The sequence below is a fragment of the Engraulis encrasicolus genome, chromosome 2 (genome assembly GCF_034702125.1).
Source record: "Engraulis encrasicolus isolate BLACKSEA-1 chromosome 2, IST_EnEncr_1.0, whole genome shotgun sequence".
In the NCBI taxonomy this organism is placed as follows: Eukaryota; Metazoa; Chordata; class Actinopteri; order Clupeiformes; family Engraulidae; genus Engraulis; species Engraulis encrasicolus.
Window position 1 is genome coordinate 424,930 of NC_085858.1, and position 27,817 is coordinate 452,746.

The 27,817-nt window shown below is 42.5% G+C and overlaps 1 protein-coding gene across 1 annotated transcript in view; it reads right to left on the bottom strand.

The window, feature by feature from the left end:
- cacna1ha (calcium channel, voltage-dependent, T type, alpha 1H subunit a) overlaps nucleotides 1-27,817 on the bottom strand; it is a 234,478-nt gene that overhangs the window by 60,858 nt on the left and 145,803 nt on the right. The window contains exons 16-27 of the mRNA XM_063219242.1: nucleotides 26,417-26,622; nucleotides 19,375-19,812; nucleotides 16,740-16,840; nucleotides 15,942-16,065; nucleotides 13,597-13,665; nucleotides 11,955-12,139; nucleotides 10,051-10,177; nucleotides 9,793-9,924; nucleotides 9,311-9,400; nucleotides 8,607-8,799; nucleotides 2,476-2,627; nucleotides 1,260-1,369 (exon numbers count right to left, since the gene is read on the bottom strand). Coding sequence (XP_063075312.1) covers nucleotides 1,260-1,369; nucleotides 2,476-2,627; nucleotides 8,607-8,799; nucleotides 9,311-9,400; nucleotides 9,793-9,924; nucleotides 10,051-10,177; nucleotides 11,955-12,139; nucleotides 13,597-13,665; nucleotides 15,942-16,065; nucleotides 16,740-16,840; nucleotides 19,375-19,812; nucleotides 26,417-26,622 — 1,927 coding nt within the window. The remainder of the gene's footprint in view (nucleotides 1-1,259; nucleotides 1,370-2,475; nucleotides 2,628-8,606; nucleotides 8,800-9,310; nucleotides 9,401-9,792; nucleotides 9,925-10,050; nucleotides 10,178-11,954; nucleotides 12,140-13,596; nucleotides 13,666-15,941; nucleotides 16,066-16,739; nucleotides 16,841-19,374; nucleotides 19,813-26,416; nucleotides 26,623-27,817) is intronic.

Genomic DNA, 27,817 nt, shown 5'->3' on the forward strand with positions numbered 1-27,817 from the left:
GGTCAGATAGCTGTACTGTTCTTACGGGAAAGCCTGTGACGTTTGTTGTACACCTGAATTAACCCCAAATCATATAGTCCTTTCACGGTTCTGTCTGGTCCTACAAGCCAGATATACCACAACCTCATTTTCACACTGTCCCTTCACCCCCACATTTTTTACAGAGGTCTTTGGGATTTTTTTAATGGTATTGCATTGTGTTGCATTGAAAATGCATTTTATATAGGTATACACGGTATGTTCTCAAAATAGTTGAATAGTTGAATAGTTGATTTCCAATAATAAAATGCAACAATTATCGTCATTTAAGTCATTTTGCATCAACTCTTCAAATACATCCCATACCTTTACGCATACAAATGTTAGGCAACAATACAATATGGGGTTGCAGTGACTAAACACACCTACACACCTACAACACACCTACAAATAGAAAAATCATGTTGAGAGTGACTGCACCCCTTCATGCACATATACATAGATGTTATGAACAACATGGCATGCCTGGCTCTCTGAAGAACAGTCAGAAGGCAGGAGCTAGCTAGATAAATATTATGATAGAACATGGCAGGGAACACAGCAAGACTTTGAGAAACGACCTTGGGACAGCAATGGGGCTGTTTGAGGTCACATTACTGAGACACTTTTTTTCTCCCACAAAGTGTCCAAATTGTACAAAAGACTTTGCAATTAATTCTTTAGGAAAGATACATAATGCATCTTTTAATGATTATTTTATTCCATGGCATTGTTGTTATTATTAGTGTTATTTCTGCAAAATTGGACATGTCCCAAGTGTGCTGATGCCAAAACCTGATTTTCTCTTTTTTGTGAGGCAGTTTGAGTTGCCATCTGTCATGGAATCTGCTGTATAAAACTACTTTGCCTAACGATGCAGAGTCGGCTCTTGTGGATATATCACAGTCTGGTAACGGAAAGGGTCTTTTACTGAGCTTCCCTTTAGAGCAGAAAATGCCACAAAAGGAAAACAGACTCTCCAATCTAAAAGCACTGTTGTGCACTCCCTTTTAGCGAGCACAGAGAGATTGGATATGTGGACTGGAAAAGTGACCAGTCCTGTTTTTGCTTCATGTACTGCAAAATCCAAAAAGCCAAATACTATTTAACACTGATTGTTCTTAACTTTTCCCTTCAATATGTACTATGTTATCATCACCACATGTGACTTGAGTATTTATGTATGGAAATAATAGAAATTCAGTGTGAACTTGAGCAGTGTGGTCTGCTTCACGTCATACCTGTCTTTGAAGAAGCGTCGGAGGCCAAAAGCCACAAGCTTGAGCAGGGCCTCGATGACGAAGAAGAAGGTGAAGACATAGTTGCAGTACGTCAGAGCATGCTTGAGATACTGCGGAGAACACAGAGGAAATTATTTTAAGGCTTCTGCGATAACACGATGTAGGCCAACCTAAAATGAACCACAAGTGCTGAACAATGCAAAGAGAAATAAAAATCCAGGCTATGTAAGCAAAAGTTAAAAGAAAAAGAAAAAGGTAAAACAGTGGAAGGAGCAAAAATCCCAAAAGAAGCAAGGAAAGAAACTGGGCACAGAGAGATGTGGCAGCAGATTAAGGATGTTTTTACAGAAAAGAAAGAATGAGTAGTTAAACAAGTTTCAGATGAAAGTGGGAGAGAACAACGATGACTGAAACAAATAGCCGCAGACGGCTCACCTTAGGCTGCGGGTTGGGCTTTATAGACAAAGAGAGAGAAAACGTCTCAGCTGGCTGTACTTGTGTTATTTGTGTCTGTGGAAAGTCCCACAGCAGAGAGAGAGAGAGAGAGAGAGAGAGAGAGAGAGAGAGAGAGAGAGAGTGCGTGTGTGTGCGCGCGCGCGTGTGTGCGCGCGCGCGCGTGTGTGCGCGCGTGTGTGCGCGCGTGTGTGCGCGCGTGCGTGTGTGTGCGCGTGTGTGTGTCTGTGCGTGTGTCTGTGTGTGTGTGTTTGTGTGTGCGTGCGTGCGTTTATGTGCTCACATTTGTGTGTGCATGTGTGTATATGCACTACCTTGTGCTGATGGGAGTGCATAGTGCATGTCTCTGTATGTGTACATACTCTATGTGTATTAGCGTGTGTGTGTCTGTGTGTGTGTGTGTGTGTGTGTGTGTGTGTGTGTGTGTGTGTGTGTGTGTGTGTGTGTGTGTGTGTGTGTGTGTGTCATGGCGGCCGACATGGCATCTGCTTTGTCAAGCTAAGTGAGTACTCTGCCTCTGCAACCTTTGTAGTTGCTGCAGTTAATGATCCAGAAAGTGTGTGTCTTTGTGTGTGTGCGCGCACATTTGCAGCTGTCTGTAGTTGCCGGTGTGTGTGTGTACTGTATTTCTAGGTGTGTGTAAAGTGTGTACATAATTGTAGGGAGAGGTAAGGGTGGGATGTGAACATGCAACCTGTAATCTACAGCCCAACTCCTACCACGGCTGCACATGTATTGTACTGTGTGTGTATGCAGCCCTCACCTTGGGCTGCTGGTAATGCTCCATGGACATGGTGACCACGTTGATGGCGATGATGCCGGTGATGAAGAGGTCCAGGTAGTGATTAGTACACACCATGTGGATGTAGCGCCGCAGAGGAGAGTAGTCCTCATAGTACGGCCTCTGCTGAGCCTCTGTACACACACACACACACACACACACACACACACACACACACACACACACACACACACACACACACACACACACACACACACACACACACACACACACACACACACACACACACACACACACACACGGCCATGCACACACACAGAGACAAACCCACACATATACAACAGAAGCAGATGTTAGCCCAATCATGTAATGTAAATTAAAACATAGAATGAAGGAACAGGCGCACAGAGCTATGCATGTTGACCCTCAGGTCAAACACCACAGGTGAGAGCGTTTGAAAAAGGTCAGAGGTCAAATTGGTGAGGCAAAAACGTGTGTGTGTGTGTGTGTGTGTGTGTGTGTGTGTGTGTGTGTGTGTGTGTGTGTGTGTGTGTGTGTGTGTGTGTGTGTGTGTGTGTGTGTGTGTGTGTGGGTGTGTGTGGGTGGGTGTGTGTGGGTGTGTCCACGTGTTAAAATTTGTGTGCATGGAGGCCACTCATCTGTGGTGTCTCTTTGCGTACTGAGCATGCACTTGTCTTTGGCAGACCATGCCACTGTAAACATGACTGTCTTTGGCTGTCTGCTTGAAATTGAAGCAATATTTATATGATAATAGTGTATAATAATAGCAATATCATTATTCTGATTGGTTGCTTGCAAAGAAAACTGTGTTTTTTTATCTTAGCCAAAAGCTTTAACAGTGAACTCTGTGTTGTTGGTTTGGACAGTGTGTAGAGGCTTTGTAAAAGACCAACTTTCTAACAAATGCAAATATATATATACAGTCAATCCGGAAAGTAATCACAGCGCTCCACTTTTTCCACATTTTATTATCTTACAGCCTTATTCCAAATGCTACAAATGAATCTCTGCTGTCAACATCCTAGACAAATTATTCCATTATGACCATGTGAAAAAAAGTTGTCTTGACAGTTTTGAAAATAGATGGGTGTGAGTTTTGAATGAAATCCTATGGAGAGTATCATGATCTACTTCTGTAGTCACACAAGATAAACAAATTTGCTTTAGATGGCGTCAAGCACGTGTGGTGATAAACAAGTGAGTTTTACCAAAAAGTACATCATCTGGCTAGTCAACCATGGTTGTGGGACTGACATGGTTTTGGGTGATGGATGCCGTCAACATTGGAAATCTGAATTACACCTAAAGAACCATACATGTCAACATGCACTGTGACTACAGAAGCAGATCATGATACTCACCATAGGATTTCATTCAAAACTCACACCCATCTATTTTAGCCAGGTGCAGACTCAAAATGTACAATTTCAAAGTGATGAAAGGTTGAAACACACGCCGATGACCTCCCTTTTAATCCCTTTTCATTTTGAAATGAAAAAATTAATGTAATTCCTGCCAAAGGTGGTTCTACAAAGTATTAACCAAAGGCTGTGAATACTTTTGTAAATATGATTTCTTTGTTTTTTATTTTTATAAATTTTAACTGTCAAGACAACTTTTTTTCACATGGTCAGAATGGAATAATTTGTGTAGGATTTTGACAACCAAGATTCATTTGTAGCATTGGAATAAGGCTGTAAGATAACAAAATGTGGAAAAAGTGAAGCGCTGTGAATACTTTCCGGATTGACCGTATATGAGTGATTCTCTAATTCGCCTACACTTTTAAGTCCGTGGATTTTATTTGGCAATTCCATTAACTATTAACTGCATCCAATGATGTTTTGGACATTAGAAAACATTTATCTTTCATATAATACAGAAAGTGTAGACATAGCATTATTTCCCTCAGCAAGAATGAATATTTAATACTGGTTTTGGGCGTTTTCATGCCGTCCTGTTTTCCAAATGTCAGATTCAGTCTTCATATTAACATGTAAAGAAACTTGTTTTGCCCAAGACGATTGCAAATGTTGATTCACAGTAATCATCACAATATGACAAAACTGTCAGAAAGACCACTGTCCTTTCCATTATACATGAAATTTGCCATTTTGTGTGTGTCCACGAAAACTGTGTTAACCGTGTCACGGTCTGAAACCTCCTCCATAAATCAGTAATGGTTTGGTCTTAGGCCATACGAATAACATCACGTGATGTCATAACCTCTTTGGCAGGATACGGGAAGACTTTTTGGTAAATTTTGAGCTCCATCCTTCCATAATTTAATCCATTCTTTTTCATGTTCTCATAGCGGGAAAATTGCCTGTCAACAGTGTTATCAACATATTCATAAGAATCTGAATTAGAAATCACATGTAGAAAAACACAGATAAAGCATACAGATACATGAATTGATTAAGGTGTTGTGGTGTGGAACTTCTGAGGTCCTCAGTTAGCACAACACCATAAAAATGTCTGAAATGTCAACGGTGTTACCGTCAATGGTGTTACAATTAAGTATGACAGTCAGGGTTGCCAGATGAGGCTGATGATTTCCAGCCCAAAAAATTATCAAAATCCGCCCTAAAAACCCGCCCAATTCTATTGATTTATATGGCAGTGGGAAGGTTTTTCTGATAGATGCCATTTTTACCCGCACACGACCATCCTAAGCAGCCCAATCTGGCAACACTGATGACAGTTGAGGAGGAGTATGTTTTTGCCAATTTATATCCATATTGACAGACAAACAAACAAAATAATTTGTGTTCTAGGGAGATGGGTTTGTCTGCTCTGTTTTTTTCTCCTAAAAAAGTGCCGACTTGTTCCCCTGCACTGTTGACCGTAACACAGTTGAGTTACACACCGTTGACTGTTTTGAAAGTGTTTTTGTGCTATTGATCCCTTATGTGTTGGAAAAATCCTATGAACATACACTAGGGATTATCTCTGGAGAAGGAAGTCTTGTGTAAGGAGGGTGACTATATTCAAATCAGACGTTACAGGGATTTATGATGAAAAATGTGTCAGTCTGTATCACAGTGACTCATAAAATCCTACTTATGAAGCTCAACAATCACATTTTCTATATCAGTTGCACAGATTAATGACAACATTACTGCTAAGGGACATAAGCACTTTCAAACATATATTGTTTCAACTCTGTAGTATTTTTATATATGTTTGAAATGACATAGTATTTGTCCATAACACTGTTGACAAAATAATTAAGCAAATGTTCGCTTTCATTAGAGTATTTATCAAATGATTTAAGATTAAGCTTGGCAATTTGTTTGTTTGGAAACTTAAATATATACACTATGTAAACATCTAGGTCATTTAGTTGAAAAAAAATTCTGATAATTGACATTTTGCTTTTGCCAAAAGCGTAGGGAAATCGTAGAATCACTCATATACTGTGCTGTAGGACTATGGTAAATAAATGGTGAATGTGGCAAATGTAACATTGAAACATGTATGTTTTGTATTCATCTATCCTTCTGAGTCTGCCATGTTTAGCATGTTTACTGGTAAAATCGACTTACCACTTGAGAGGAGAGAGACTTTTTCTTAGCAAACTCATCTATTTCTACAGCCTTGTAAGCATGCATCAGCTCTAGCCATTAGCCGTTAGTGATTAGTAAGTCAGTGGAGCTATTCAGTGGGTTGCTGAGGGCAAGCTGGCCCCTAATATAAGCAAATGTGAAGGGATAATAACACTGGACATGTCTTTATTAGAGATATGAGAAACAATTAAAAATGAAATAAATGAATAAAAATATGTATGTCGTCTGGTGAGTAAATTTGTTCAGTTGGAGGTGAAAATTCACATTCAAAACAAAAAAGCATTGAGTGGTAAATTAGTTTGCAGTAGACATCCAAATTAATGTCCAGTAGTCATTCAAATTAATGTCCAACCCCGCATTCATTGGGTGACACTTTTACAGCGAAGCCACTGGGGGAAAAAAGAAAGACAGAAAGAAAGAAAGAAAGAAAGGCCAAACAAACTATAGAAAGGGGTCCCTTTACATCTACAACATATCTGTGCAATCTCACCAGGCATGATGTCCCCAGTGTGCGAGTGACAGGATATACGTTGCTGGCAATGAGAGCTGCCATTAATCCACAGGCTAAATAAACGCCCACCCAGGGGCCACCCTGACAGGTGCGGATAAAGCTGTCAAACGACATGAGTGCCCCCATTTGTCAGAGGGGGACTTGTGTGGCCATCAACTTTCCCCCTTGGCATATATATGTGTGTGATTGTGTGACAGTGTGTGTGTGAGAGAGAAAGAGAGAGAGACAGAATGCATCAGTGTGTGTTTGAGACTATCTGTATCTGTGTCAGTGTCTGTGTGCGGGCAAGTGAGAGAGAGAGAGAGAGAGAGAGAGAGAGAGAGAGAGAGAGAGAGAGAGAGAGAGAGAGAGAGAGAGAGAGAGAGAGAGAGAGAGAGAGAGAGAGAGAGAGAGAGAGAGAGAGAGAGAGAGAGAGAGAGAGAGAGTCCATGCAGAGCACACAATGTTAGTTTCATTGTAGGATGCTGTGCTGCTCTGACCAGAAGAGGAGGGCTTGGCTCTGGGGGCTGGTGAGAACAGAGTGAAATGGATTCTGGGTAGTCTCTGCTCACTGTGGCGATTGGGACAGACAGTGAGAGTAGTGTTTATGGTGCTTTAAGGAAGTCTCAAATTGTCTTCTACTAATGCTGCCAATAAAACACTTGTCTACGAGAAATGTGGGTGAGAGTGTTTGTGTGTGTGCGTGCATTTGCCTGCTCGTGCACAAGGAGAAGTAACAAAGGGCTGGGTTGTGTCTAGGGGTGTAAATCACAGCCTCCATGACTATACGTTTCGATATCGATTTCTTAAGGCAGCAATTCGATTATTTTCGATGCTTAAGAATGCCCCATGATACAAATGATATGATTTGATTTTGTTTCAATTAATTTTCCTCTTCTATTGTGTTATGGAGCTGCTAGGGCATTAGGCAGGGGCCAGCGATTCGATTATTTTCAATACCAAAGAATGCCCCACGATACGGTACAATTTGATTCAATCGTCGGCAGTAGGATCGATGCATCGATACATATCGATTATTATTTACACCCCTAGTTGTGTCCCGCATTTTCCTACACCACATGCCCTATATGCTCTGGCAACCTTTCGTCTGAACCATAGTATCTCCAACATAACCAAACAAGGCTGTCACTGCCATGCATTGTCTGGATTGACCCTGAGAGGGTCCCCCCTTGGAGGCTTTGCATTCATGCAGTTTGTGTTTGGGCAGAACAGAGCAGAGTGGTGATGAGGGGAGCATGCAAGCCCATGCTGCAATCCAAGACCTCAGATAAGCTTGATATCGAAATAACTTCAGGAATCTTTTCCAGGCCCTCTGCTTGTATTTAATCACCATCATCTCTCTCTCTCTCTCTGTCTCTCTCTCTCTCTCTCTCTCTCTCTCTCTCTCTCTCTCTCTCTGCACACACACTCTCTCTCTCCTCCTACCTGTCTGACTTTTGGGGTTTTTTTGGTTAACAATGGGACAGAGGTTTTTTCTCTTGCCAAATTGCATTCCGTTTTAGCATTTAAATCCCGGTTGCATCTCTTGAGGCGCATCCAGAAAGACCCAAGCAAGGGGAGCGCATCGAAGGGTCACTAAAAGCAGTGCTGCGCCCTCCATGGTGGCTGGGGACGGGAAAAGGAGGACAAGGGGGATGGGGGGACCTGCTTATAGGCATCAGGACATGGACTGAGGAGTGTGGAGCAGTGATGCTGCCTATACCCTTCAACTAACAGCTTGTCTCCAACACTCCACCCTCGCGTAGAGCAGCCGTTGCTAGGTCCAAGCCCCTGAAAGCAACCTCCTTGTTGGGGTATGGTGGCCTTGATCGGCAATTGCACCCCTGACCGGTGGGGAGAACAAGCAAGCCAGCCCAGATCACCCCTTCCCTGCCTTCCCCTGCCCACCACCACCACCATCAAAAAACATGTCTCTAGCTTGCTCTCTCATTTCGTTTCATTTTTTTTTTAATTGGGGAGGGGGGTGGGGCGGGTTCATTTCTCAGGCTCTGGAACAGGCAAGGCAGTACTCAGAAAAATAGACTACCGACCAGACCCGCATTTGGGCTTACTCCTGCGCTTTTTCTCCATCATCCGCTGCTTCTTCTCCTCCCTCCGCTTGGCCTCCTCCTCCTCCTGGTCCTGCCGGCACTTGTGGAAGTTCTCCACCACCACGCCCACAAACATGTTGAGCACAAAGAAGCTGACGATCAGCAGGAAGGAGATGAAGTAGAGCAGCATCCAGGGGTTATTGTTACGCACCGGCTGCAGAAGACGGAGAGATGGATAGATTATAATATTATTATATAATAATATTTATTGTTCAGGGGTTATGGTTACACACTATCTGCAGAGGGAGAGATAAATATATCTTTTTGATGATTGTTTATAGGTGGAATAGGTTACAAGAGGCTACTAATGATGCAAAAAAGTTTTAAAATAATGATATTGATTTGAAGCTTGGAAGCACCATCACATCGTATCATGTGGTTGTTTTCTGGACTAAGTGCGCACTTTAGCTGTGAATGAAGTTGTAGCTTAATCACACACTTTCTGCCTGGATTGTCACGGCTTCCCCGAAGGTTACACACACAACTTTGACTGGGGTGTCACATGTGCCTTTTATATTTTGGAAGGCTGGGGCTTCTGATATACAGTGTTGTCCTTCTATGCCACAATATTCTAACTTTGAAAAGAACGTTTTCAATTCTTTTCCAGTGACTGTTTTTATTTGCAGCCCTATTTGGCACCTCTTGCTAAGCACACAGCCACCCACCTGCTTATCCTCACCGACAGCATCAAGGCCGTCGTACATGATGTTCACCCAGCCATCTTTGCAGGACAACACAAACAAGGACATGAGAGCCTGGGAAGAGAGGCAGAATGACAGCAATCATAGACAAATGGCCCCATACAAATCACTGGTGTTAATCACTGGCTGTTCTTGAATAATAGAGTCTCAGATACCACTTCCTTGTGTGGGAAAGAAAATACACTCACTTTTCTTAAGTGCATTTGGTAACACTTGACGCTGGCTGTGTCGTAACACAGTCATGGATGCGTCATAAACATTATGCCCGTGTCATAAAGTTTTTTGGACTGTTGCCATTGAGTGACATTCCGTTATGATAAAGACAACAATGTCAACTGACCACAAAACATTTATAACATTGACATAATGTTAATGACTCAAGTCAAGTAAAGTCAAGTAAATTGTAACCAGGCATTTTGATTGAACCGAAAGCTTTTCATCCTCACCTGGCCTAAATTATCAAAGTTGTACTTCTTCCTTATCCACCGATGCCCAGCTTTGAGACAGATAGACTTTGTGACGTTGGTGACGTTCTTGATGTCGATTCCTTCGCAGTGGTAAAATTTCCCCTTGAAAAGCTGTGATGGGCAAGCATCAGGTTTTTAAAAATATTTTTTTAGCAATTTCAAGCTCAATACATTTTTTGTTGTACAACAAGAACAAGCTGCTGTTAAATAGAAAGAGAATTCTCTACAGGTTTTTACCTGAACCCCCAAAATTCCAAACACAATGAAGAAAGCGCAGCAGATCAATACGATGTTCCCGATGGGTCGCAGAGATGAGAACAACGTTTCCACCACCAGCTTCAGTCCAGGAGCTCGGCTTATCAGCCTGTCGGACACACACAGCATCACATCAATACCCTGGCTCGGACAAGGAGAACTCCTCTGAACAAGATTCGACAAACTGACTTGAGTAAAAGGAACGTTAAGTTCATCAATTTATTTTCCCACTGTCTGGGCTCATAACAGCTGATCATACTAATGGCGCGTCTGCCTGGATGATGAGTGGTGCACTAATGAGCTGACACAGTGGAGTAGCATTTAAACAAGGCGCAAAATATATGATGCGTGGCAAAAGTATTATTCTGGTGTCTTCAAACTGAAATCTTACTTCAAGTAAATCAGTATTTACCATAGAAGAAGAAACTGTCCCAGAGGTAATAAAAATAATATCAACTTTTGAAAGTTCCACAAGTTAAAAACCCACAATGAGGCGCTTGTCCTCTGTCATGCTGTAGGCTACTTTGTTTTCTTGTTATGTGTTTTAGTGTGAGTAGGCTACCTAGGACAACAGATGAAATTTAGCATCTATGCTAATTCTGGCACGTTTTTGAAGCTCTCAAGCTGATGTATTGATTAATATGCATTGTCCTGTCCAAATATGAATGAATGAAAATGAATGAGGTACATTTTTGATTTGAAAAACATTATGCTGTATCTACGGCACTTCATGAACCATGTGCTGTGAAACGGTTGTACCATTGTTAACTTTTGAATCATTTGAATACTGTTTGTCAACATCAAAACACTCTTGTGGGTAATCAAAATGTATTATTGCCTTTTTGTCCATTACAGGCTGTAATAAAACACCATTAACTTTACAACTGGATTTCCTGCACCCACACTTAGTCCTAGTAAGTAGTTTCCAAGTAGTAGTTTTAATCGGCTGACAGCATATTCCACAAATCAAAGACATGAATGAACCTTCAAAATGGTGCGTAATGTTGTAAATGTCTATATGTCCGTCCAAGCGTTTGCACTATGGCTTCTAAACGCAAGACAAAAGAAATTCCCTTCAGTGCAATAAAGGTTTTCATCCATTCATTCATTCAAACTGCGTAGGGCAAATATTAGTATGGTTGTGTCTCTGTTTGGAATAAGCAGTTAGGCTATCAAACATGATCAAAGAAAAGGATTAAAGACGTATCTTATTTTGATTAGGTAGTGTTACATAAATGCTGAGTCCTACTAGGAACCACTTATTTTCTCCCCTTCCATGTAAATAGTATACTATGTGATTTTCATGAGACTTCCAAAGTGTTAAGTAAGGAATAACTGCCCACAAGATGTCCTGATATCAAGGGAAATAATAGACGAAGTGGAAACGTTTTATCAGCCCGACAGTTTTTGCCAAGTCCATTTTGCCCTTGACATTAGGACACCTTGAAGGCAATTATCCCGCTTGTCACCCAGTATGCCATGCATACAGTAGCAGTGTGGAGCGGCAATGAATTTATGACCAAAAGTAGTTGTGAAGATTGAATACATGGTGACTTGCTAAGGACACGGCAAAAAATAGACTTGGACTTGACTTGCCTTGCCTTTGATACAACTTGGAATAGGACTTGACTTGAAAGTGTCTTAACTTGTGACTTGACTCAGACTTGATTCGAAAGATTTGAGATTTACTTGTGACTTGCACTTTAGTGACTTGGTGGCATCTCTGGGGTGCATTTCTCAAAACCATAGTTGCTAACTTCATTACTGTAGCTACTGTTGTTTTCTATACCATTTCCCATTGACAATTACCCAAGTTGCTAACTGGCTAACAACTACGCTTTCAAGAAATGCACTCCTGGTATGTACCGTACCGCATGTGAGCTCACCTGAGTGGCCGTAACGTTCGTAGCAGTCGCAGCACGCGCAGGATGCCCAGGATGCGGTTGCCGCCGGAGGAAGACAGGGACACCAAGATGTCCACCAGGGACACGAAGACCAGCATGCCGTCCAACACGTTCCAAGTGCTCTGGAGATAGCTGTCTTTTCCTGAGTAGAAGCCAAGAGCCACCACCTAACGCAAAAGAGGGTAGGGTGTTGTGGAGGTGTATTAACACAATTTAGCCTTTTGGTGCAAATGTAAATTGGTTCATGTGAAACTGCATAACATTAACCCATTAAAACACAGCGCTATTATTTTGCTCTTACCAGAACGACTGATGACTGAGTCTTAGTGCAAAACCAAAGGCCCTCTGTTATGTCTTAGTAGAGTAATACTATGGTAATTAACCTTTCAATGACTACTACAGCGTGCCACTGGTGGTACAGCGTAGATTATGGGGCTACCATTATATCAGGGTCAGGATAAGACGGCCTTGCGAGCTGGAAACGGCTCCTGGGACATAGGTCCCCCACCTCCTGAACTGCAGTATGTGAACGCTGTAATGGACAGTGGTTCTGTATATAACCAGCTGAGTCTGTTCAGCCACAGACTCCGTGCCCTCACCTGCAGGACAGACAGGCTAAGGAGGTCCTTTGTCCCGTGGGCCATTCAACTGTTTAACAGCACACAGAAGGACAATAGGAAGGACATCATTATTGGGGACTGGACTGCCTGAGATGCCAGAGCTGGCCCAGACCGGGAAACGTGTGTGTGTGTGTGTGTGTGTGTGTGTGTGTGTGTGTGTGTGTGTGTGTGTGTGTGTGTGTGTGTGTGTGTGTGTGTGTGTGTGTGTGTGTGTGTGTGTGTGTGTGTGTGTGTGTGTGTGTGTGTGTGTGTGTGTGTGTGTGTGTGTGTGTGTGTGTGTGTTTGACTGCCCATTACACTTGAACTTATACTGGACTGTGATGTTGTGAGAATCTTCACCCCTTGCATACGACCCATTGTCTTCATGCACCTTACCAGGATCTATGTTTTATTTTGAATACTATTCACGTCTTATCTGTCTAAGTTCTACACCACAGTACTATATCATAGATTCATCTGTCAATACTCAGTTCTGGTCATGTTAATCTTCTCTACCTCAACTAACAGAGTATGTTTTTGCACATTTGTCTACCCCATCTCACAGAATATGTTTTTGCACATTTGCCCTTTACATTTTTCTGTAGTCTTTATTATCTTGCTTCCTCACTATTACCTGTATTATATGTGTCATGAAATGAAATATTACATGTGTATTCATGTACACTACTTGACACCTTAATTTCCCCCCAGGGATCAATAAAGTTACTCTACTGTACTCTACTCTACTATTTAATTAATTAATTTATTTATTTATGTGCATTTTATTATTTGGATGTGTTGGGTTTTTTGTGGTGACCATGATTTAATCAATATAAACGTTTGACATTTTTCACAACATATTTCTTGTATTAATCGTTTCTCTAACCTCCCATTTAACAACAGAAATACTGACTGAGAAAAAGCTGTCAACTAAGTTGATGCTCCATTCTGAGAAGACTAAAAGATTGCTGAGTTGTGTTTCCTAATCATTATAACATTTCTTAAACATCAGGATTTTGCCCTACCTTTACAGTCATTTCAGCAACGAAGATCACAGTGAAAATGTAATTTGAGACAATCAGAAACAACCGTTCCTGAAATGAGAAAAATAACAACAAAAAAGTCACATTAGGCTGTACATTTCACACTTAGGAAATCTACTCATAACTTACAGTAACTTTTGGGTTCAAGGTTCAAGAATTTATTGCCATTGTCAAAAAGGCAACGAAATTGTGTTTGGGGTACAATACTTAGTAGTAGCAGGTTTCCAAGTAAAGTGCAAAACGAGGTAAAAGTGACACCAGTGCTTGACCCCCCCAGCCCCCCCATCCCACTTAAAGTGCAGCAGAGATTAAGTGCATAATACGACACCCCCCCCTCTCTCAAACATGCACGCACGCACGCACACACACACACACACACACACACACACACACACACACACACACACACACACACACACACACACACACACACACACACAGAATGTCCAAAGGATAGATGGATAACATTTGAGACAGTAATGTCTGGTTGTTTGTTATCTAATCCACACAATTAAAAAATGCAGGATTGATTCAACACTATTCTAAGAATATATGGTCCCAATCGAGTGCTAGTGTTAAGTGTAGAGTTAATTCCATTCTTTAAGTGTTGGAATAGCTGGCAGCTGCATTAGTACTGCTTTAGGGCATATAGGTTTTATTAATTCAACGCTTAAAGTTGAATTTAACACCTAAACTCAATGGGACTGTATTCTGTAAATAGGGTTGAATCAACACTACATTTCTTTAATGTGCATTTGCTTCTTTGTCCGTACGTGAAAGCACAGAGCAACACCAGAGGGACCATGTAGGATCCTTTTATATCCACAGTTAGTAAAATATAACATCAGCTGTTTTTAAAGCACGTCACTCATCAACATCACAGTGATGAAGACGGAAGTAACACCGTCGAAACATGTCAGCTAAAAGATAAAAACTTTGACATGTTTTAGTAAATATAGTATATATTACTTATTAGTTATTATATATTAGTTATCACATATTATTTATAATAATAATAATAATAATTGTATTTGTATAGCACTGTTTCATACAAGGCATGTAACTCAAAGTGCTTAACAAATGGGAAAAAAACATCATTGTTAGAGATGGATTTAAAAGGAGAGGTATAGAGGAGAGGCAGAAATAGCAGGAAAGGCAGAGGAAGAAGAGATAGACAGAGATTGTAGAGTCATAAGGTCAACGTAGGTTAGGACCAGGATTCCTAGATGCGTAAGGTCCATAGTGGCTGGGCCTATCATAAGTCATAGATAGTCACACAGAGATTGGGCGCTCAGGTGCGGCCCCTGGTGGCATCAGGGGTGAGGAAAAACTCCCTTTCGCTTGAATCATAGTTTGTAGGGGGAAAAAAAAAAACTCAGTGAGGTCTGAGAAAAAAAACCCTATAGTCAGGAAGAAACCTCAGGCAGAGACCAGCGGCCACCTAGGGGAGCCCCCTGCCAGGGCTGGTTGTGAGCAGTAAGGGCGCTGCGGCAGCTGGGAGTTGGCAAGGATGAAGAGGTGGGTCTTCAGCTGCTTCTTGAAGGAGTCGTGGTGTTAACAATAATCGATTCGGTGATGAAATCCAATGCGGGGCATGAACGATTCAATTCAATGCGGCTAGTTCCAGAATCGATGTGGCAAATTTTTAAATTTTCAATTACTTCCGTGGATATTTGAGGAGCAAATGAATGTTAAATTAAATAAAAGCACTTCAAAGCATTGGAAACTGATAGACTGATACAGAAAACAGCCAATAAAATGTTGCTCAGTATCTAACTTCTTGAATTGGCTCATCATGACTGATGATACATTTGCTTTGCTTTCAGTAGAAATGTAATGCATTGCAATGCATCATAGAATTGAATCGAATTGAATCGAATTGAATCGAATCGCTACCTCCCAAATCATAATCGAATTGAATCGTGAGGGCAGTGCCAATGCACACCATTATTATTTATTATAATAAGCCCCATTTTATCCACACAGATACTAAATGGGCCTTATTTACAAGATCATGTATTCGTAACCATGCTGAAGACAACCCACTATGGAATTACAAGTATCCGTTACTCCATATTATTCACATCAGAGCCAAACACACCCCACAATCCATCCAATGGGCGAAGTGTGTGATTTTGCACAAGAACCTCCCAATTCTAAATAATTAAATACCATACTCGCTATGCAGTGCAGTGCAAGGCATGGAGCGAGGAAGAAACACCAGACAACAACAAAAACACTAGAACAAAGAAGAAAAAAACAAAACGAACAAACTCTGGCATTTAAGCATGAGAATGGATTTCTCCTGGCTGGCCAGGGTTAAGTACCGTGCTGTCGGTTTTAATGTTGGGATGCTCCATGGCGATGGTGATGCAGTTGAGGAAGATGAACACCAAGACCACGTGGTCAAACATCCTGTGCTCTATGATGCGCCGACACGTCTGACGAAATCTGCCGGAGAGAGGTTGCACAGAGGCGTAGGTCATCAGGACACATACAAAAATGAATCTTAGCAAAGCTTATTTAGACTTGTTTAAAGACATTTGCCCGTGGGGCAAGTTATTTTTATTTGATCAGGTTTTTTTCCCCGTTTCAAGCAAATATAGCTAATAACAATAAAATAACTTGCCCCATGGAGAAATGTCATAAAATTAGTCTAAATAGTCCAAGTAGTTCTAATTTTAAATCCCAGAAACAGAAGGAAAAAAGTTGGAAAAGGTGCACTTTGTAATATTTTTAGTATTTAATTTCCAGAATGCATGATGCCCATTTACAAATGTTACCTTTTTCATGAATACTTACCACCACCACCACCAAATTCTAAGTATTCATTATGGCTGGGAAAATTGCATTTCATATATGAAAAGGGGGATCTTCTTCATTGTCCGACATTTTTAACTGCAGAACTTACTTCATTTTGGTCATACTAGTAAATATTAGTTCATTATGTGGTAAGTATTCATGAAAATATCAAATTTGGCAGTAGACAGCACAGTTTCAATTAGCAGTATAGTTGCAATACCTACTCTGGCCACCATCCTACACAGTGCACCTTTACGAGAAGAGGAGGGGTAAAAAAATATATATATATTTTCCAGACTTTTGACACCTGGAAAACTGCCCACCTGTTGTCACGGGAGAATAAGTAGAGGGACCAATCCTCGTGATCAATGCACCACTGAGGTTTATAGGACTCTAAAACCTTCTTTATTCGGTAGCAGTAACCCTGTGGAGGACAGACAGGTGGGGAGAAAACTCAGTCAACATAGAATATACAATGCAAAATCTATAAAATGGAAACTACGTAACTCTAAATAATTCAGCAACATAGCAATAAGATTAGTATAGCACGCAACTAATACACATACACATTCACACACCAGCTACCGTATGGCGCCAATTGCCAATTGTTCACATGAGAAAGTACACACACACACACACACACACACACACACACACACACACACACACACATGCACACGCACAAACACACACACACACACACACACACACACACACACACACACACACACACACACACACACACACACACACACACACACACACACATATCATCTAGCACGCAAATGTATGTAGGTTGTGTCGTAGCAGTAGTAATATACTGTAGATGGGTGTACATTCACTGCACAGTGGTGAAAAAAAATTATTCATGTCATCACAAAAAAGTGAATAAACTCGGTGGTCTAATTTTATAAGGCACATAAGCATATTTGCTTACATTCATATAAATATAAATATAAATATAAATATAAATATAAATATAAATATAAATATAAATATGAATATAAATATAAATATAAATATAAATATAAATATAAATATAAATATAAATATAAATATAAATACAACCATGTGTACTAGCACTAAAAAATACATTATTTAATAACCATACATGTATAAGCCATTCCGAACTCAGCCATATTGAAAGTTACTTTTCTTGCAAATACTGCTACAAAGAGCATTTCGGACTAGTGTAGGGCGTTTGAGGCTGCCAGCGAGTGCATTGGGATTCAGCTCACAGTTGGAGCTCCTCTTTCACACTGAGCTTCAAAACATACAGAGCTCCATTTCACTGGCCTTGCACCACACCCATCTAACACACACAAGCACATGCACATGCACACATACACGCACACGCACACACACATGCACAAATACACGGACACGTGTACGCACACACACACAAACACGATCATGCACACACTCACAGACACGCACACACCACAACAAAGGAGACGAGACAGAGACAAAGAAGGAGAAAAAGAGACAGACAGAAACAGACAAAGCAAGACAGGAAGAGAGAAGCAACAGGGAGAGAGAGAGAAACAAAGGGGAGGATATAGAGAGGAGGAGGAGGAGGAGGAGGAGGAGGAAGAGAGACACAGAGAGAGCGAGACAGTGAGACAGACAGAATGTAAGAAAGAATACCCTCCAATCCCACACTAATCTGCCCCTTGGGGAAGGGCATCCTATTGACTCCAGGCACAACACTCCACAGCTCTCTGCTGTGCCTCTCTCTCCAAACACAAGCACTCCCACAGGCAAAGGCACTGCCGCCAGCCTGATCTCCAAAAATTCCGTGCTCCTGGACACGGATGTTAAGGACACGAAATCCGTGTCCAGGAGCACGGATTTTGCCAAAATTCTGTGCTCCTGGACACGGAATTGTTTTCCGTGATGGGCACACGGAAGTGCTTTCTATATTCCCACAGCACTGTGTTAACTCTATCATTAGAAAATACATACCAAATGCTAATCCTAAACAAAATAATGCTACAGCAATTTAAGTTGTGCCCTGACCAAAACATTCCCTTACCTTAACCTCATTAAAGACACATTTTTGAGAAATACCTTTTCCAGTTGGTTATCAAATTCATACAATGAATGAAAGAATACTAGCTGTGCCCAGACCAAAACAATACCTAACCTGTCAGTAAGAAATGTTTTGAGAAAAAATATTTGAAATGAGAAAAATCCTGAGAAAACACAAGACTGTGGAGTAAGACTGTGGAACTGTGGGAGTATAGAGAGAGCACTTCTGTGTGTCCATCACTGAAAATAATTCTGTGTCCAGGCGCACGGAATTTTGGCAAAATCTGTGCTCCTGGACACGGATTTCATATCCTTAACATCCGTGTCCAGGAGCACAGAATTTTTGGAGATCATGTTGCAGCCCCTGATGCCACAGCCTCCACTCCCACAAGCAACAGCACTGCCCCTGATGCCACTGTCTCCGCACAACAGAAGCCAGAGGTCGCTCACTGTGTCACAGCAAACCCAATTAAGGTCTACATTTAAGTCCCGGGTCTGTATCGGGCATCGGGCCCCATGTGACAATTGCAATTAATTCCCATGACCCAGGACCCAGGGGAGGGCGCCCACTCTGCCCTTGCTTTCACTGCTGCCAATGATGCAAAATGCCCTAAACAGCAACCATGGGGAGGAAGACTGATCATAGATAAATGTGTGTGTGTGTGTGTGTGTGTGTGTGTGTGTGTGTGTGTGTGTGTGTGTGTGTGTGTGTGTGTGTGTGTGTGTGTGTGTGTGTGTGTGTGTGTGTTGGTGTGTGTGTGTGTGTTTTATTGTGTGTGTGTGTGAGAGACAGAAAAAGAGAGAGAGAGAGAGAGAGAGAGAGAGAGAGAGAGAGAGAGAGAGAGAGAGAGAGAGAGAGAGAGAGAGAGAGAGAGAGTGTGCGTGTGCATGTACATGTACATGTGCATGTGCATGACGGTAACTCACATCCTCAATGTCTTCATCAGGGTTGGAGTCCTCTCGGCCCAGTTCCGGTGGGGCTCCAGGAGGGACGTGCAACACGCGCCCGTTACAGTCGTGATACTCGCCTGACTGGTACGGCACCGGCCCCGGCCCCGGCCCCAGCACCGGCACCGAGCCCAGCTGCACATCAGGGATATCCAGAGACCCCGGGAAAGGTGGCCCACCACCGACACTCCCACCCCTCCCTCCACCTCCACCACCTCCTCCTCCTCCGTCGTCTCCCTCGGGGTCCTCGTCCTCGAAACTGCCCCGGCCTTCGCCCGACAGGAGCGACTCCCGTTCACCAGAGGTGTCCTTCCTCTTCAGGCTGGGGGCTCGACTCAGACTGTTCCAGCTGGATCGCCGGCTACCCCAGTTGCTGCCCGGCGTGCGGGGGTGGCACGGGGACCGGCGCGGGCTGCTCTGTAGGGGCGACAGGAGAGCCGGAGAGAAAGAGCTTCTTTTACACCAGGAGTGTCAGACATAAGGGGGTAGGGGGGTGCGAGGGCTGGCCAGATGGTTTGATCCAGCCCCACACTTGTAGAGAAAAAAAACTCAAGAATGTCAAAATGAGAGGTAAATCTCCAAACTACAAAATTTGCTGAAATTGTCTGCAATTTCAGGTTTCTAACACTTGAGCATTTTTTTCCTTTTTGGTCGCCATTTACAGTCAGAAATGTCCACTTTCATCCACCTTGAGATGATTTACTAGCAATTAGAGATGCACCGGATCCTGATTTTTAGGATCCTGCCGGATACCGGATCCACTGCTTAAGATCCTGCCGGATCCGGAACCGGATACCGGATCCTACGAAAGGGTTGAAACACATAGCCTACTCACACACGTGGGCCCTTTTTATCAGGTTGGCTCAAACTATTTTGACTTAAAAACCTCGGCTACCGGATCCTGGATCCTGGAACCGGATCCGGATAGTCTGAAAAAACCCTATTATCTATTATTATATCTATATATCTATTATTATAAATTATAATTATTATTAATCATAATTATTAATTTTAATTATAAAACTAAAATGTCTATTTTGGGCATGGTCACCTACAACTTCTCTGAGTGCTCTGTACACTCACGAATAGGCCTACCTTGAAAGAACTTGCGCAATCAGAGCAGAATTGTTTGTGAATAACATCACGCACAATGATGGGTCTCGTTTATGTTGGTTTACTTGAGGTATTTACAGTCTGGCATCACAGAATACATTGTATTAGTGCGCTACCAGTTCAAATCTCGAAAGCGAAAAGCAGAGACGGTTCACAAACAACTGAATAAACATTTCCTTTTTACAAAACACAGCATTTGACTGAAAATGTGCTTGGTGACAATACTGCCTGTACTACGCACGTATGAGCAAGCAGAGAGAGAGAGAGAGAGAGAGAGAGAGAGAGAGAGACAGAGAGAGAGAGAGAGAGAGAGAGAGAGAGAGAGAGAGAGAGAGAGAGAGAGAGAGAGAGAGAGAGAGAGAGAGAGAGAGAGAGAGAGAGATGTCACTTTGGCTAAATTTAAAGCGTGTGCTGTATGGTGAATACAGTATATGAGAGATTAGCGGTTCACAGAGCTACATGGACTTCATAAGTCGGGAGTGAGCGTCATGTGGTAAAGGGTGCCAAGGCCCTGTTGGTCGACTTACAGATGTGTTTTCAGCAGTTTACCCCCAATTTGGAAACTGAAAACGCAGGTGACTGAGGGGACCCTTTGCGACCCTTTGCTAGAAGTCTTGTAGGCTAAACATTTATCTGTGAAATGATTCAAAGAACACTGCCCTTCAAAGGAGTGCAGTAACTAGCCTACAGCAACATTGAAACTGAGAAATGACATCAAAGTGCTATTAGTGTGGATATTGTGGTTACTGCAAATTTGGCAAAGCAATGTCTCTAAAGCGGGGCCATATAAGACATTGATACGATGGTGCAGCAGGTCTAATAAAGGCCACACATGCACACATATTCCACAGTCAGAATTGGTTGGACTTTTCTTCTGGCTACACCCTCTACACTGGACTAAAAGATTTATTTTTTTCCAAACATTCTATATTAGTGGGTGCAATAGGTTCGTGATGAGGTTTTCAGACAATACGGTAAAAAAATGCTTTATAAAACATCTCAGACCCCACCTTTAATGCGCACAGCGACTGTAGTTTCTGAAGCTGTGCGACGCATCCCCCCATGCTGATTGACCCTGGCGCCAAGCTTACATTCCTCCATATCAGTCGCTTGCCAATGTTTTCCAATTTGACAACATTAAATTCATTAGGGCATGGACAAAGGGGTAGGCCTACTTTTGGGTGTAAATGTAGGTTATCGCCTCAGCTGTTGTCGATGAAAGATAAATAGCCAACCCTTAAATCAGTTGTAGGTCACTGCGGTGAGGTTTTCTTCTATGCTTACTTCTATGCTTTCGACTAACCCGACACTCTGCACTTATAGCCTATATATTGTTTTAAATCCCTTCTTTCATCTGGTTTCTGGGTGGGTGCGTCTCCGAATGATCTGCGCATCCTGTAAGTCAATCAGTTATATATGTTACGGTAAAGTCAGCATGAACCAAGATCATGAGACCACGTCTCTTAGCCGTCCGCACCATCCAAAATATTCTGTATGGTAATCAATATTTCCTACATATTTGAGCTTCTCTTCACCACTCTGTGTTGTCACCCTGCGACAAACACAGACAAGTTATACACTCAATCCTCTTCCTCTTCCTCTTTCAAGTGGTGGGAAGTGGGATTGGTAGGCCTATTTCAGAGGCTGTGGTAATTAAATTCTGGTAACAGTGCCCTGTGCCTGTCTTGTAGCCTGATAAACCAGCCTAAATGTGAGCTTGGATGTGTAATTTAGTCTGGCCCCGATGAATGGCACATCCGAAGATTGTTGATGAGAACAACCCGTTGTCTTTCAAACTGTGCCTGTGCCTATAGGCCGGCGCTCTGACCAATCAACGCTATCTTTCTCGTTGATGTGCTTTCCCAACGTTGCGAGTTGTCGTCACTCATTCAAAACCCTGCCCACTTTGATTCAAAACAAATCTCTGCGTTGTGATTGGTTTGCCCGATTCTTGGCAAGCCTGGCAGACCACTAAAATGATGCGAGGCCAGACAACTCGCAGCCAAAAAAAGTGTCGCCCAGCAGGTGGCGCTGGTTTACTAGGCCACCTGTCTTGAGCATGTTGTGCGTGGAGATGCGCAGTGCTATCGCAATCTGGCTTACCGGTAATAAAATAACACTGGGACTTATAATGCGTCCTGGTTAGATAATATGAACACGCGAGAGAAAGAGAGACAGAGAGAGAGAGAGAGAGAGAGAGAGAGAGAGAGAGAGAGAGAGAGAGAGAGAGAGAGAGAGAGAGAGAGAGAGAGAGAGAGAGAGAGAGAGAGAGAGAGAGACAGTGCACTGACTGCCCGCACTGACTTTTCATTTCAGATAATCTAATAGTTAATTCACGTTCTCCCCATTTCTCCAGATAACACTCCACATGTGCTACTAAAAAGAAATGCAGCCTATTATACATAGGTGTTTGTGCCATTTAGCTGTCTGCAAGCGATGGCAATATACTGTAGCTGAGGAATAGACTCTGCAATTTCCTTCTGTAGTCTGGGTTCTGGGTGGGTCCTTGTGGGTCTCTCCTTATAAATGTGAACGTGTGCTACCACGTTGATAAAGCGTTCAGTATAGCAAGTGCCACCTGGCGGTTGTTTGGGTACACAGCAGCTCGGCGCATGGCTCAGCACGTTGAGCCACTTGTGAATACCACGATAATGCGTGTGCATTCTATAATGGGGACCATCTGTAGGCCACCACACACTCAGAAAAAAACCTACAGTACTGAGACATGTGCACAGTGCAGGTACCTGGAAATGGTTTTGGTTTGTTTGTTTGTTTGTTTGATTTTAAGATGTTTTTGGTCTTTTATGCCTTTATTTAGGATAGGATCGGGTGAGAGTGTGACAGGAAATGAGTGGGAGAGAGAGAGGGGAAGGATCGCCAAAGGACCTCAGACCGGTATCGAATCGAGGTCGCCGGCGTGATGGTATGGCTTCTTATGGATCCAAAGGTGACCACGTGCTAAATAATGACTACACTCTCAACAAAATATGCTTAGCTCTGAAAGATGTGTTGTAGTGTTGGTGACAGGACTGGACCAGAGGGAGTTTGTTCAACGTCAGCACACATGCTGTGGCAGAACATCTGAACATCACTACCAGCACCGGGACTTACACAATCCTGGTGGACAAGAGGCATTGCAATCCACTTACACACACCAGGAGGAGCACAAGGGCAAGACTGCATCATAAGTGCCCTTCCAAAGATTGAGGCTGAGACCTAATGCCATTTTCACATGAGCAGTTTGCTTGTAATATATTATGGAAAAGAACAAGCAGCGCAGCAACATGTAGGCCTACTAACACGGTGTAACAGCATGGCAATTTTTTAATACACTAGGGTCACTTCAGGTTCACTGTGCCCTCTGGGTTGAAACGTTGACATGCTGGTAATTTAATCAACTTTTACGAGATGCATTACAGAGAGGACACTCATTTCTTTTTTTAATCTTGTGCACTTTTTGTCCTTCACCTAGCCACCTGGGACGCTCACGCTGCCATTACACAGATTTCTGGTGTCAGTGCCAGACCCACTGGCAGATCTCTCAGCAGCTTACATGGACGATAGCTCCATAATACAAAGGCCTGTATGTCCAGGAGTATGTGCTGATTAATCGATTTTACCTCACGTATTTGTAGCTTGATTGTACTTGATTTGTAGTGTGATTGTACTTGAAAGAATTTATCAAGTCTATAAGAATAAGTATGCACACTACATAACATTGCACTCAAAAAATCCAAATCATATAAAAGTAAAATAAATATGAACTGAAATATTGAAATGAATTGAACTGCTATTTTATTGAAAGTAATAAAATGTATAATTTAAGGTGCACTGTGTAGGATGTGGAGTAGGTACTGCAACTATGCTGCTCATTTAAACAGTGTTGCCTATTGCCAAATATTATCTTTTCATGCATATTTACAAAGTAATAAACTAATATTTACTAGTATGGCCAAAGTACGGTCATTTTTGCAGCTAAAAATGGATATTTCTGGAAATTCAAAATGGCAGACCATGGAGAAGATCCCCTTTTTCATGTATGAAAAGTGCCATTTTCCCAGTCATAATGAATACTTAGAATTTGATAGTGGTGGTAAGTATTCATGAAAAAAATAACATTAGTGAATGGGTACCATGAATTCTGAAAATAAACAACTAAAATCCTTACACAGTGCACATTTAATTGAACGGAACACCGTAAATACAGTAAATTACTTCATTCAGACATATTAGAGTAGAGTATAGAGTAGAGTAGAGAGTAGAGCAGAATAGAGTAACATGTATTAATCCCGAAGGAAATGTAGGTGTCTAGTAGCATACATACAAAAAATAGATTATTTCATATTAAACATTCAAATATAAACATTATTATGAGTAACTAACGAATTTTAAGAGCCAGAAACTAATCTGTTATCTTAAATGAAGCTACACAGACGTAGCCATAAAGGATAACCAAACTGTCACCACCACACATACTGTTTTCAGGCTGACTAGGGCCTTGTTTCTGGATAACGATGGTTCTTAGCCTTAAGTGTGTCGTTAACCAGTGATTCTACGAATGTTCTTAGATTTTCTACGCCCGTTTCTCAAAGACACTCGTATATGAATGCGTGCGCACAGCCTCTACAATCATTCGTAGTGTCGTTCTTAAGGATCACTGTCCACATGTGTGGTGCTGAATCATCTGCTGCTAAAACCACTTACAAAATGTAAGGCGTGTGTCAGTATCAAAAGTTTCATTCTATAAGGGTGGGACTACATTTATAGTAGTTTGAAACTATTGACAGAAGTTATTGTTGGCAAATGAAATAAAATGCACACAAACAATGAAATCATGCCTGACTTCATATCGGCGCAAACTGACAACTGACCGCAGGGCACCTTAATAACCATGAGCTACGCCGTTGTAAGACCCAGATAAAACGTGTGAAGTTGGCTACTGTGCTTAATATTTAGAAGACAAGAAGGCCTATTAGTTGGGATGCACAAAGATACAACCTCAAGGCGTTCAAGGCTTGACAACAACTGTCGGGAGCACGTCAACCTGCTGTTAATAAAAACAATGTCCATCAATATTGACACATCCCCTCCCTCGCTGCCTTTGTGTTATTGCCTAGCTTACTAGAATCTGAATATGTCCTAAATCACCTTTTCCAAGTATTTTTCGGTTTGCATTGCAAGCATATTTCGGGTCTGCGAACCCTAAGATCTGCGGTGTGAACATGCCAACCGGTTCGCCAGCCTGATCTCCAAAAATTCCGTGCTCCTGGACAAGGATGTTAAGGACACAAAATCCGTGTCCAGGAGCACGGATTTTGCCAAAATTCTGTGCTCCTGGACACGGAATTGTTTTCCGTGATGGACACATACCATATATATTCCCACAGCACTGTGTTACTCTATCATTAGAAAACACATACCAAATGCTAATCCTAAACAAAATAATGCTACAGCAATTTAAGTTGTGCCCTGACCAAAACATTCCCTAACCTTAACCTGTCATTAAATACATATATTTAAGAAATACCTTTTCCATTTGATTGATAGGCTATCAAATTCATATAATGAATGAAATAATACTAGCTGTGCCCAGACCAAAACAATCCCTAACCTGTCAGTAAGAAATGTTTTTTTTTTTAGAAAAAATCCTGAAAAAACACAAGACTGTGGAAACATAGAGCTGTGGGAGTATAGAGAGATCACTTCTGTGTGTCCATCACAGAAAATAATTCCGTGTCCACGAGCACAGAATTTTGGCAAAATCCGTGCTCCTGGACACGAATTTCGTGTCCTTAACATCCATGTCCAGGAGCACGGAATTTTTGGAGATCATGTTGGGTTCGCAATTAGGTGCGGGAACGGGCACGGTTCTCAGTCGGCCTGAACGCGCTGAAAGTGTAGCACTCACCAGGGAACGCTGGTCGTAGGGGTTTATGGGGTCGATGGACACTCCACTGCCCCGGCGGGACTCCCCGAACCCCAGCATGGATTCTGGGCCAAGGGAGCTCTTGGGCGTGGGCATGGGCGTGGCTGCCGTACGCATGATGATGGGCGGGGCCAAAGAGCCTCGCGGGTCCACGTGGCCATTGGCTGTCATCATCAGCATCCTCAGCTCTAGGGAGAGGAAGAGGAAGAAGAGGAGGAAGAAGAAGAGGAAGGGAAGTGCATTAGGAGAATGACCACGAGCCAGGGTGAGACACTTGGCACGCAGACACATATTACACACACACACACACACACACACACACACACACACACACACACACACACACACACACACACACACACACACACACACACACACACACACACACACACACACACACACACACAATTGCAGCAGACTGCACTGTAACATAGCAGACAAGGGAGTTGGCATACCTGACACTGCACTTTTATACCTACTCCTCATTAAGCCAGTGGGAGTATGTTTGTGCATGCAAGTCCATGTTTCTGTATGTGTGCATGTCTGTTTCTGTGCTTGTGTGTGTGTGTGTGTGTGTGTGTGTGTGTGTGTGTGTGTGTGTGTGTGTGTGTGTGTGTGTGTGTGTGTGTGTGTGTGTGTGTGTGTGTGTGTGTGTGTGTGAGAGAGAGAGAGAGAGAGAGAGAGAGAGAGAGAGAGAGAAAGAAAGAGCGAAAGAGAGAGACGACATTGTAATGCCTCAGTTAGAGCAGGAACGGCAGCAGCAGTAGTTAAAGCAAATGGCAGGAAGCATGTAAGAGCATGATGACACGTGTGCACGACACGTCATCTTTTTTTTTAAAAGCGAGCAATATAGTGGAGCACAGCGAGGGAGTGCGTTTAATGGGGCTTCCAGGAGCTGCTTCCTGGTTCTTCATGGCAGCCCATTCCACAGCCTCCACCTCCAGCCTGGCCACGTGCCCAGACGTGCGTGGGTGTGAGAGACAGAAATCCAGAGAGAAGTAGAGAAAGGTCGAGAGAAAAAATGTATGTGTCACTGACGTGTACACTATATGGACAACGGACGTTCAATTCAAGAGTGGAGCCAACGTGGGGGGTAGGGCAAGACCGGGAAGCCATTTTTTTATCATCTCTATGGGAGATTTGAAACAACGCATATGTGCATGTTCTGTATGTGCTGTGTGTGTGTGTGTGTGTGTGTGTGTGTGTGTGTGTGTGTGTGTGTGTGTGTGTGTGTGTGTGTGTGTGTGTGTGTGTGTGTGTGTGTGTGTGTGTGTGTGTGTGTGTGTGTGTGTGTGTGTGTGTGTGTGTGCGTGCGTGCGTGCGTGCGTGCGTGCCTGAGTGCGTGCCTGAGTGCGTGCCTGCATGCTGTAATGGACTGTTTTT